General features: G+C 34.4%; 1 protein-coding gene across 1 annotated transcript in view; it reads right to left on the bottom strand.

The window, feature by feature from the left end:
* LOC145690531 (sodium-dependent proline transporter-like) overlaps positions 1 to 12,514 on the bottom strand; it is a 527,499-nt gene that overhangs the window by 251,275 nt on the left and 263,710 nt on the right. The window contains exon 2 of the mRNA XM_081765492.1: positions 3,232 to 3,384. Coding sequence (XP_081621618.1) covers positions 3,232 to 3,384 — 153 coding nt within the window. The remainder of the gene's footprint in view (positions 1 to 3,231; positions 3,385 to 12,514) is intronic.

Consider the following 12,514-nt stretch of genomic DNA (forward strand, 5'->3'; position numbering starts at 1 on the left):
GTACCCTACTCATCCTAGCTTGCTAATCCTACCCGCCTGTTTAGATAAACCGCGGTGGCTCAGTAGTAGAGCGTTCATCTCTGAAGCTTTCACTTGGTTCGATCACAGATAGCGCCAAGTGGACTTTGTGGTGGACAAACACCCTGTGCGTGGATTTTCTCGAATATCTCCCACTCTCTTCATTCTATCATTTCATTCACTTCTCATCATCATCGTCTCTAACCCACACGGCGTATCCGTGGGACGTAAAACTCAAAGATTTTATTTATTTTTTTCTACCTGTTTAAGTATCTAAATCTAAGATAAAATGTTATTTCAGTGAATTGAACTATTATAGATAACAAAATTTTAGAATACAAGACAACTCATGAATAAAATCAAACTAATTTACTAGGGTGAACATACCCTGCAAACCTCATAGATATGCCTATATATTTCTGCATTTTACGATATTTAGCCACAGATTTCAGTTGTGAATAGTTTTGCATCCTATTCAAATGTATACTATATCATTGCATGTAACTAAAATTTGGGTAGAGAGCATAACTACGAATGGAGATATTCCCAATTTGTATTTTTAAATTGTCCTAGTACTTAGTAGACCAACAGTATATCGCAGCTGGCTTAAGCTTCATAATTACTACTATCAGGGAAAAAAGTGGATCTGAAAAGGTGGGGGGACGGTAGGTAGCGGCATGATGTCATGCCGTCCCCATGCCTATCTTTGTCCATTGTATTTTTTAGGAACTTAGGGAACGCCGTACATATTTTTTGGAGGTGAGAGGATGGCTTCCCTCGGCGTTCCCCCGCACTTTTACCTCTGACTACTATAACACTCGTTTTAAAAGACACACTTTCAGCGTAAATATATATGGGTAGTTATAACTGCCATTTCATGAACCTTACATCATTAACTCGTTTCTAATCAAGTGTAAAGCATAAATACTTATCTATGTTAAACAATTGAATAAAATTGAAATAAATTCCGCAACTCTAATTCCAGCATAAATATTACACTATGAATGCTGAATATTTCTGCAGGTACTAATGTTATTTCAAATGAAAATATTTTGTGGAAACTGATGTCCAGTTCTCAACCGATTCCGATGTAAAAGGGATCAAATTTAACTTATCAAACTGTAAATAAATATCTAAAATATGAAACAGATATAAAGTAATATAAAGCAATATAAAGTATGATATATAAAGTATGAAACACACACACATACGCACAAAAGATTGTCACTTCTGTACGGAATTTCACGTGCTTGTGTAAGACTATGTAATCGACAATCACTGCAGTGAGAATATTGTGTAATATTTTTTTTAAACTCTAACTTCTCTCGATTATGAACCAAGAGTGAAGGTACATAACAATTATGATCATGAACGAAATTGTGAAATGAAGGAAGTTGGAGGAAACAGAAGAATCCAGAGAAAACTACGCACACAGTTCTCGTCCACCATAAAGTTCACTTGGCGCAAGTTGGGGAGCAAACCACAGGCTCCACGCACCAGGGATGAGTGTTCTACCACGAAGACATCGTGGCCCCACCAAATCGTCTTATCAACTTTATTTACAAATAATTTCTTCAGAAAATTGCTACTACTTGCAAAACTTCCTATCGTGTGCTTCATGTGCTTCAATAGCTATGTAAACTTAATTATTCTATAGGATATAATGGGTCACTTGTATTTCTTCATGGTTCAGTCAATACACACACAAACACCCCCCATATATATATAAATGAGTAAGAGCAAGTTCGAATCTACTTCGCATAGTTGTTTCAGAAATCACAGAAAAGTCGTTCCTAATCGACACTTGGCAAAACCACTTAACTGACTTAACTCAATCGCTTTCTCTCACTCGTAAATGATAGACAAAAGCGTGACCCTCTTCCTCCTAGACAAGTTTTTTTTTTCCCGAAATTTCTTTTAAATATGTTTTCCTGAACTCGAGCTCGAGATTAGTTGGATCACTTCATCGCATCGAAACAACTAAACGAAAAAATATAACCTGATCTTATTCAATCTCCACCTTTCACGTTAATAGTCAACTTTCATGAATGTATTCGTGATAGTAGTAATCTCCCCATTCAGAGGTATCAATGAAGACCTTGAAGAAGCGTTAGCATAAAATCGATCTAATATTTTAAAGTAAATAAAATCGTGTATATGTATAATATATTGCCGTTTATAGCTTTATCAGATTAGTATGAATATATACAAGGTGACTCAATAAAACAGCCTACATTTTAAAGGCTAATAACTCAAAAAGTATTGCAGATAGAAACTAGTTTATTCAAAAATATAAAATGGTATTTAAAAAAAACAGTTTGCAATTACTTTGTTCTGCTTTGAATTACTCTGTTCTGTTGTGTGTTGAAATGACTCAATAATTTACAATACAATTATTGTCAATAATATCTTCACTCTTTTGATTACTTTTAGCGCTATCCAGGCCCGCAACCAGCCACAGAGGTTTGGGGGAGTCATGAATGTTTGGGGGGAGCCAAGTCATTAAACATTCTCTTACCAATAGATAAATTGTGTTTTTGTATTAATAATAGCATTTTGTGTTAAGGTCTGGGGGTCCAGGCCCCCCTAGTCCCCTTCTGTTGCGGGCCTGGCGCTATCAGAGTAGGGGCAAGAGAAGTGGGGATTGTCTCTTCCGCTTGCTACTCTTCTGCTGTTTTCAGTTGCCATTATGGTTTAATCATTAACTTATAGCGTATATACAACCGAAATGTTCTTCAAGAGCAGCAGTTCAGTGGTTACATTGCAATAGCGTATATACAATCGAAATGTTCTTCAAGAGCAGCAGTTCAGTGGTTACATTGTAATAGCGTATATACAATCGAAATGTTCTTCAAGAGCAGCAGTTCAGTGGTTACATTGCAATAGCGTATATACAATCGAAATGTTCTTCAAGAGCAGCAGTTCAGTGGTTACATTGCAAAGAACTTTTCGCTTAAAATTTGCGAAAGTTCAAAGAAATATCTAGTCGCATGCTTAAAATGTTTGACTTCTAGGAGAGTACAAGAAGAATTTTACAAGAAGACCTGCAGTAATTACAAACCCAATATCATTTTATAATTTGGAATAAACAATATTTTATCTACAATACTTTTTGTTTTATTAGCCTTTATATTGTGAGAGATTTTATTGGATCACCCTATAGAATTATTTAAATTCAATAAAAATTATCAGTATTAATAGCAGAAGACTTACTGAGTCCATCGAGGAGTTGGCTGTCCCGATGATCAATGACAACCTGCTTCTTCCACTCTTTGGCCGGACTATGGTTCCTCGCTTCCAGATTCTTTCCTGTGGGACTCTGAATCTTAGACCCAACTTTGGAATTCAGTTCTCGATTTTGGAAACCTAGAGAAAAGAAAAAAGAGCAAAATATTAGAATATAATAATTTAAAACAAAACATTTATTCATAATTAATATATATATATTCTTACTCATAATGAATTGATTTGTAGTTCGAAGCATAATCAGTACGACAAAGTATTAAAAAATGTTTGCTCGGGTATTTCCTTTGTTTTTTTCATTTTCCCGCTAGCTTTTTAGCTAACGACTTTGATTTTTTTTAATTGTGTGCTCCTAATTTTCATCTTGATCATTGAGTTCAAATGAAATGATTCAGTTAACTGTTCACTAGAAATGATTCGATTTGACTTCCTTTAAATCAATAGCATTATGACTATATTTATTAATATAGAGATTTTTTTATTTTCTAAGCTTTTTTTGTAACTCTATCTTCTTTAAATAGAAATCCCTCATAATTATCTCCATCAGCGACGATTGAACGTTAAGAGTGGGGAGGCAAGACATGATCTGAATACTTGTATATCAATGTTAGTTTTTCTGTTTGTTTCTAACATTTCGTTTGACAAAAGGTTGTATAACTAATTGGATACTATCTTTTACAGTTTAAATGCCGTATATCGTATTTCTACTTTCTGGAAAACTATATGGAATGGAAATCAACATCGAAAAGTCGAAAGTCATGAGAATATATCGAGGAAACGCGCCCTTACGAGTCAGAGTAGAACAAAAGGAACTTGAAGAGGTCGAGAATTTCAATTATCTGGGAAGTATTTTGACAAGAGACGCTTACTGTAATAAAGAGATCAGGTTAAGAATAGCCATAGCCAAAGAAGCATTCAACAAGAAAACATCACTCTTAACTAGCAGGCTCAATATTGGACTTAAGAAGTTCGTCAAGTGCTATATCTGGAACATTGGACTGAGTGGTTCAGAGTCTTGGATATTACGGAAGTTAGAGAAGAAATATTTAGTGAGCTTCGAAATGCGGTATTGGAGGAAGATGGAGAAGATAAAATGGACAGAGAGAGCTACAAACGAAGATGTTTTAAAACGGATAGGAGAGAAGAGGACACTTCTAGCCACTTCTAGCCAGCATCCTTTGTAGGAAGGCCAATTGAATTGGACACATCTTGCAAAGAAATTATATTCTTCATACCACCATAGAAGGAAAGATGGAAGGAAAGTGAGGAATAGGAAGAAGAAGAACACAACTGATCGATGATTTGAGAAACAGAAGAAAATATTGAGAGTTAAAAGAGGAAGTTGAGGATCGAAAAACGTGGAAGAAACATTCCAGGCCTAAATCTAAAATAGGAAAAAAGCTCTTTAGTCCTAGGACCTGCCGCAAGACAGAATACTTAATAATAACATCGTATTTCGTATTTTATTAAGTAAATTGACAAGAGCAACGCAAGTAGACACTAGCCCTTTGTACTCTTAAACAACGAAATTGTAAGAAGAGATTTGATTCCTTGCTCATGAACATATTATAATTCTGTCTGGAAAATTGTATGATCATATTATTTAATAAAAAAAATTGCAAAACAAATAAATAGAAAGCATAATATTAATCATAGTAATGAATAATGAGGCTTGTTTTGTAGAAGTCATTGAAACTGGGGATTAATGAACAACTTATATTTTTAATTCCATACATTCTATTAAATGTATGTTTGGAATTAACTCTAATAATTAACTCTTAGAAAATGAAAGACAGTAAATAGTACATGCATATGATACGACATTTAAAGAAATGCGCAATTGCAATATTAATTGCTTTGAATTGCAATTAAAACACAGTTACAGCTTTCTTAACTCCACGGGAAGACAAATAACCAATCCGTAGTACTCACGGAACGATAAATATTATATGACATCATTTTTTTATGAACTAGTAATACATACTAAAACTTTACATTTCCAAATGGAACTATATTCATTGAAGGGGTACTTTAAAAATTGGGGGCAACTGCTCCTCTTGCCCCCTTAATCACCACCCCTGATTATCTCTTTTCTCGATTTTCGTTAGTAAAATTAGAAAAAGAAGGTAAAAGATACATGAGTAAATACAGCAATGTTCGTTATAAAGGAAGAAAAAAAACTTGAGTTATTTGCCAAAAGTTGACGGCGCATATATAAATATTTACTGCACCAGGCTTAACAAATGACTGCTAGTGAACAGATGATAGTGGTCACCTGAAGTAAATCGTCCTGTTTGTTCAGCGACGAAATTGCAAGAAGCAAGGAACATACCAGAGCGTATGTAAAATGATATGTTGCTCTGCACGTGGCATTATGACATATGAAATTGCTCCTTTATTCATGTATAAAAGTAGAGTTTATGCCTTCTGTTGTAATGGGGTCAGTAACAACAGACAAACGAAGTAAGTTCTGATATCAGTTTAAAATATTTATTAAATTGTAAAAACAAAACCATGAGGGTACATTACGGCAGCAGCTTTAACACAATTTTTGTCATGACTTTTATTGCCATAGTGTAAGTACCTCGGTAAAAAGAAGAAAAAGAAATTAATAAAAACATACACTTTCTAGATCCCACAAAAACTTAAAATTCCATAACTGGCATTATTGATGCTGATCAAAGAAATGTATTAATTTCTTAACAGTAAAATAAAGAAACATAAGCATTTTGTTTGACATTCTGAAACTTTCCTAGCTTTGAAAACTATAAGGATTCAGTACCAAAATTGAAAATGGAAGGTGACAGATCTACCACTTCTGTTTTCAATAGAGGGATAATGGCAAACATTCTTGGAACGTTGAATGAATGCCAAGTAAACTGTTCCTCGCTATCTCTTATTGTTTCGGCTCTATGGGAATCCAATATTGAAAACTAGCGCTCTCGCTTTGAAAAGAGAAATATGGAAGTAGATTAAATCTAACCCTGGAACATTGAATCCCTATACAGTATAAACATTTTTCGTTACGCTTCATGACACTCTCCATACTCACATACAGCACAGTTTGGAAGTCTAGATTGTATATAACGCATACATACGCCCCACAAAATTGGAATTTCAGAATTGGCAATTATCGGTAGTGACTATGCTTGTGACTTAATAACTCTTGTACCACTTGACCGATCTCAATCAAATTTTCAGCATCGATGAGGTTCAGGCTTGGGATGGTTTTTATCATTTCACTTTGACAGTGTAGCTTAGGGGAGGGAGAGGGAAAAGATATATAACAACGATCGAAAATGACCGATATTAGTGTTGAATCCATAGTTTTCGGGGTCGCTGAAATGAATAGTGACACTTCCGATGCTGTTTAAATCCGAATTCAACCCCGAAACTTATGGGAAAGGGGCCCCGCAATAAGATAAAAACATCATCATCGGAGAGCACTTCAGTAAGAGTACAAAGTGATTGACTAACGGAACATATTACTATTTTTTTTAATTTTAATCCAGCGAAGCGTCTAATTGAAGCTCGTTAAAATATAAAATTCAAGAACAAATGGATTTAGTTTCTCATTCTGAAACTACGATTAACTTCTAATCTGCATGGAGACAATATTGAAACCGGAAGTGAATCTCCCTCATGGTTAAGCGGTTAACGTACTCGCTTTTAGCGTGAGAGACCCGGGTTCGATCGCCTGCGGAAACTCATGTGATTCGGATCCAACATTAAGCTTTAAGTCCACGTCTAATCTAGCCTTGCTGCTGAAAGGAACGCTAAACTCAAATCAGATTATTCAAACCAAACCAGAAGCAATAGATCTTACACTTTTGTCTTCAATAGAGGGACAACGGCAGAAACGTAACATATTCCTCGAACGTTGAATCCATATCAAAAACAAGTTTCTTGCTATTCTGTTATTTTTTTGCTCTTCCAACATCACAGCCGGATTAAGAGGGCTTAGGGGGCTGTAAACCCTGGCCTCCCGGTGGATGGGGGCCTGCACTCTGGCCAAAATCTCAACTGTCTCTCTAAAACGAATCATACAAGATACAATCATCAGCAATTTGTTTATTTATTAAATTCAAATAATAGGATAACTTTTGTGTTGACTTATGTTTTTGGAAAGTTCTTCTAGGTATAATATCATCTAATATATGGAATAGTTGATGTAAAACTACGCGTATTCCTTTAATTTTCCTACTGTACTTTCATAGAAATGTATTTGGCGAAGTCAGCAGGGACCACATATTTTTTACCCCTGGGACTTCAGATGGGTTAATGCGGCCCTGTGTAGCATCTCGAGATGCAAACGGGTAGACTAACAGTCATTCTATAAGACTTCCCATACTTATGCATAGAGTAGTTTGGAAGTTCAATATGTACTTTAAAATCAAAATTATACTTTAAAAACTCATCCCTATTATATTCCTATTCATATATTTCTAAGTGAAAAGAAGAAGTATTTTAATGTATTTGTTAAACAATTTAATACAGCTGCAATGCCTGGAATATTTTCACCCTTTATTTGATTTTTCCCAAACACAAGGATATTATAGATATTATACCTAGGTAAGCTATGGTTCAAGTTATACCAAACTGATCCGATCTGGATATACTTGGCATGATGGTATACCTCGACGGCTTTAGTACAGATATGAAATATAATGAGCAAGCCTGTTGTTCCCGAGTTATGAGTCATCAGTATTGGAGGGTTTGAACTTAGCCTCTAGTTTTTTTTTTTTAGAACAAAAATATGTGGAACAAATCTATGATTAAACGACAATTTGAGGCATACTAAAGTAAATGGTGAGACGGTTGATTAGCTATGTTGCAAATATAGTTCGATGAAGATCTACTTTTTAAAAAGTCAATGAAGGACTACTTTTCCTACGAAAGGGAAATTTAGTAGTGAAGTTATTATCCATACTTTTTCTGAAACAAGAGGTTTGTAATCCATTGTAATGGAAACTTTGGAAAAGTGCATCATAACTTGCAATTCATGTAAGTTACGAATTGGAGCTTTAAGAAATATTATTAGTCTGAACAGTATACAGAAACTTTTGTACGGTAGATATAACAACCCAAGCTTTAAGTGTTCAGTCCTTTAATGGATAGCTTTGTTCGAAAACATAGTGTGAAATAAATTACTTCATTATTCTTAGCTTTCAAGTTAGCAGTGTTTTCATAAGTACTATCCTTACTACATACATTGTTAGAACGTTTCTTTTCTATATACTTTCAACTGATCAGTCAATCGAATACTTCTTAAACTTACGGGGAAGGGGAAGAGTGCGAGCGGGGCGTTCGCCTCGGGCGCTGATAGCATGAGGGCGCCGAATAAGCAAGCAGAAAGAAAACTGTTGGAAAAGAATAAACGACGTGGCGCTCCATAAAAGTACTTGTGCCCTATTAAATCAATATTGTTGCCGGTTTGCAAAGAAATACATTTGGTAAAAAAATTTTTGTTCGCTTCGCTCGCAATCCAAATGTTTCAATAACAGTTACAAGATTCTACTTATCACTTAAAGAAAGTTATTATATATGGTTTTAATGATGATGTGATATACAATGTGCCAAGTAATGACTTATAGTGTACACAGGAGCGTTTTTAAAATCAGAAAAAGTCAAATTCTGAAATGCGTGTTCGGTGTTTTGATGATGAATCTGGTTAGTTAGTCCCACTTTTCTACCCATTTCGGATTAATCACAGCGGTCAGAATTAAGGTATGACAATGAGAGGGATGAAGAGACACATGCAAGCTGCTGTTTGTGCAGGAATATTTAAAAATTAAGTTAAACAAGAGGAACTTGAAGCAGTTGTTGAATAGGGGCTCAAAGCTTAACCCAACGAATTTCGTTTTTTTTTTTTTGGGGGGGGGGGTCAAAGACTGATCACTACCTGTGACTTTTTTATTCCATTGATATATAAAGTACTTCCAATCTGAATTAATTTATTGGATAATTTCTCCATCAACTATTCGTAACACCAGGATATTTGTTTTGTGTGTGTGTGTGTATTTATATCTAGTTGTATAATATTTTTATACATCTATCTACCTGTACATATAAAAGATATACTAACATTATATAAATATGTGCATGTGTGTTAGTATATTTTTAATACGTTTGTTGATAATAAGTAACCTTAAACTTATAATTTTCATTCACTAAGAAATCAAGTACTTAATTACTGTAATTTCAATTATATATAATAGCCAAACTATATTTTTGGATTTTAAATACAAATATTAAACATATCCTTCAGCTCCATCGATCAATATTAAGAAATTCCCAAAGAAGGCTCCTTCTGAATTTCCGTTACATTTCACAAAATACATTTTACCGTTAAAAAAAAATCGAAATTAAAATGCTATTTGTGTGGACAAATACACAACAAAATTTCAAAAGTTTACAATTATTACTGGGAATTAATGCTGTCAGCCCATTTCGAACATTTTAAAGCACATAGTTTCTAATGATTTGAAATTTTATTTCTTCTCAATAGCATGAAACGTTGTAAGTAGCTGTAAATTTCCATAACTGTTCTCCAGGTTGATTTGTACCAACCAAAGGTACTTCGTCGAATTCAAAATCTCTAGCTACGGCTCTGATATTACGTAACGACACTATTCCTTAATTTATTTATTAACTAGTGCTCTCCTGAAAAGTTGTAAAAATCAACTGGGGTCTTTCTGATGACTGACGAGGTACCATCGCCGACTTAATGTTATAATAGGTTAATTCTTATGATATATTATAATCATGATTTAAGTTTATGTTTCGTTTATATATTTTCAGTATGTAAACATACAATTACTCAAATAAAAGGAATTTAGATTATTTTAAATCACATACTTGCAACCAAACATTAATTTGGTGCAAAAATAATTGCAATTTTGAACTCTGAACTTTAAAACAGTATATCTCAACTCAAAATGAATTTTATTAATCAAAAGAAGAAGCATTAGGTATTAAGCATTCGACGACAAGAAGCAAGTCTACTGATTCCGGTAATAAAACATCTGAACGTCTAGGTCCGATTAACTCTTCGAAGGTGTTTTGAACTGCTACTTGATTTGAAGACCTTCTCCTGCAAGAAGAAGTCTAAATGTTTCAAGAAAGTGGTAATCGGTTAGGGAGAAAGGCTGGTGAGTAAGCTGGATGAGGTAGAATTTCGTATCCAGTTCGTTTAATTTTTGTGTAGTAATTTGTGTCACATGTGGTTTGGTGTTGTTATGGAGAAGAATTGTTCCCTGCAGTAGTTTGTAAGATATGTGGTCAGGCGTTGTTGTGAAGGATTGGTCTCTCTCGATTGATCAATGCTGGCTATAAATTTTGCAGTTTTTGGTGCACTCTGTCGATTTTCTGGCAATATTTATCTGATTTGATGGTTTCGCTAGGATTCAAGAAGTTGTAATGAATGTCTCCACGTGCTGACTACCAAAAGTAACCAATATCTTCTCTATATGCAACTTTAGTTTCGGAAAGTTTTTTTGGTGCTTCATCGCTGTCCTGCCACTGCGTGAAACGTCATGGGTAATTAGGATCCATTTCTTGTCAAATTCGCAATGTACGTACCAAGGAAAGCGTGTAAGGAGATACATAGAAAATAATGTTTATTTGAATGTATGAACTGCTAAGAACGCTAGTTGTTATAATGTGTTGTATGTATCTACATTGATCTGTTAAATCTAAAATCTTCGAACATTATGTATTAATGTGTATCGTAGAAAGAGATGGTTGTACTTACTGTTTGCTGCGCATTTGTTAATGAAGAGGTGATGTTCTCCTCAGTTCTAATGTGTACTTATAAAATATTTTGAAAGACACAGTTCTAGTCAGTTTTCTGTTAAACGTTTTGAGTGCTACTGTTCGTTTATGTGTGTTCTGTTAAATCTTTTGAAGTACAATGTAGCTACGTAGATACCTATGTCTGTTGTAAAGATAAGGTCTACGTCTTTTAAACTTTTTATAAGTCTTGTGGGAAACTAGACTTATAAAGGAGCGAAAGTATCTGTGCATGTAAAATCCCAAATCAATGATTTGCCTCTCTTCCAAGATATTAAGGTCATCCCATCTGGTCTTTTACCATCGTTCTACTACATCCATTTGGTTCCCTTATTGCCGGTATACCTGCTGAAATGAGTGCTCTTATTATAATATCCTTGACATTTGAGTGTCGGGGATATCACCTGTACTTTTTATGCAAGACAGTCCATGCAGTCCTTTTTTATCTACTGAATTCCTACATGACTGACATTTATGAGGTTCATATATTTGCTCCCAACCGTAACGCAACAGCTATTCGAAAATTCTCATTACTGAGATGAAGGCCTAGAGTGGACGAAGGTAAAGCTTTAAGCCAAGCTCCTCCTTCTATGGATGTTGCAGCAATTAGTCTAGCCTTGTCTTCTAGGCTGTCTGAAGACCGTAGTAAAAAGGAGAAGCGTGATTTAAAAATAGGTTCTTCCCACCTGGATTGCTTTGCTCTGGTACTGAATTCGGGTAATTCAGATCCAACTAGCAGTGACCAAGTGGAAGAGCAATTTTACGATAATATTTCTGAGCCCAGCGTTAAATGTGGTACATACTTCATGTAGATTATAGCTAGTCAATGGATGTGTCTCACCGAGTATCGAGTCAGATATCTTACAGTAAATTGTGAAATGTTAATGATCAACATATATATAAGTTTAAATAGTCAAAGGTAGGATTCAAATCGAAATGATGATGAAATAATGAAATTAATTATATATATTGTAAGAGTATAAATACCTTCGTTACAAGGAACTGAATTGATGTATTTTATGTATTGTAAATGTATTTATTACGTGTGCTTGCCTTTAATGAAGCTCTGATGCTTAATAATGCTGATCCATACTTAAACGTTGACTATATATGGATGCTGCTCTGAAATGGTGTAATTATATAAAATGAACAATTCGTAATTAATAATGTGGACTAGCATATGAAGCATGTTGTTATATATTCATGTATACGTTTATATAAACTCAGTTATGCATACCTGTGATCTATGTTCCTACAATGTTATGTAGACTACCTCATATTCAGATTCTTTATAAATACGTTACTTCCAAATTATGATATACATTCTTCATTGTGGTTATAAATTGATTCTTGCTAACTATAATTCTATAGATCAAAATCTTACTTCATCTACACACAGTTAATACATTTGTAGAGTGAGTCACGGTTTAAATTCTATCGTACCGTGCAATGTGACAAAACA

This window comes from Thermobia domestica, chromosome 7 (assembly GCF_964235325.1).
Source record: "Thermobia domestica chromosome 7, izTheDome1.hap1.1, whole genome shotgun sequence".
Taxonomy (NCBI): Eukaryota; Metazoa; Arthropoda; class Insecta; order Zygentoma; family Lepismatidae; genus Thermobia; species Thermobia domestica.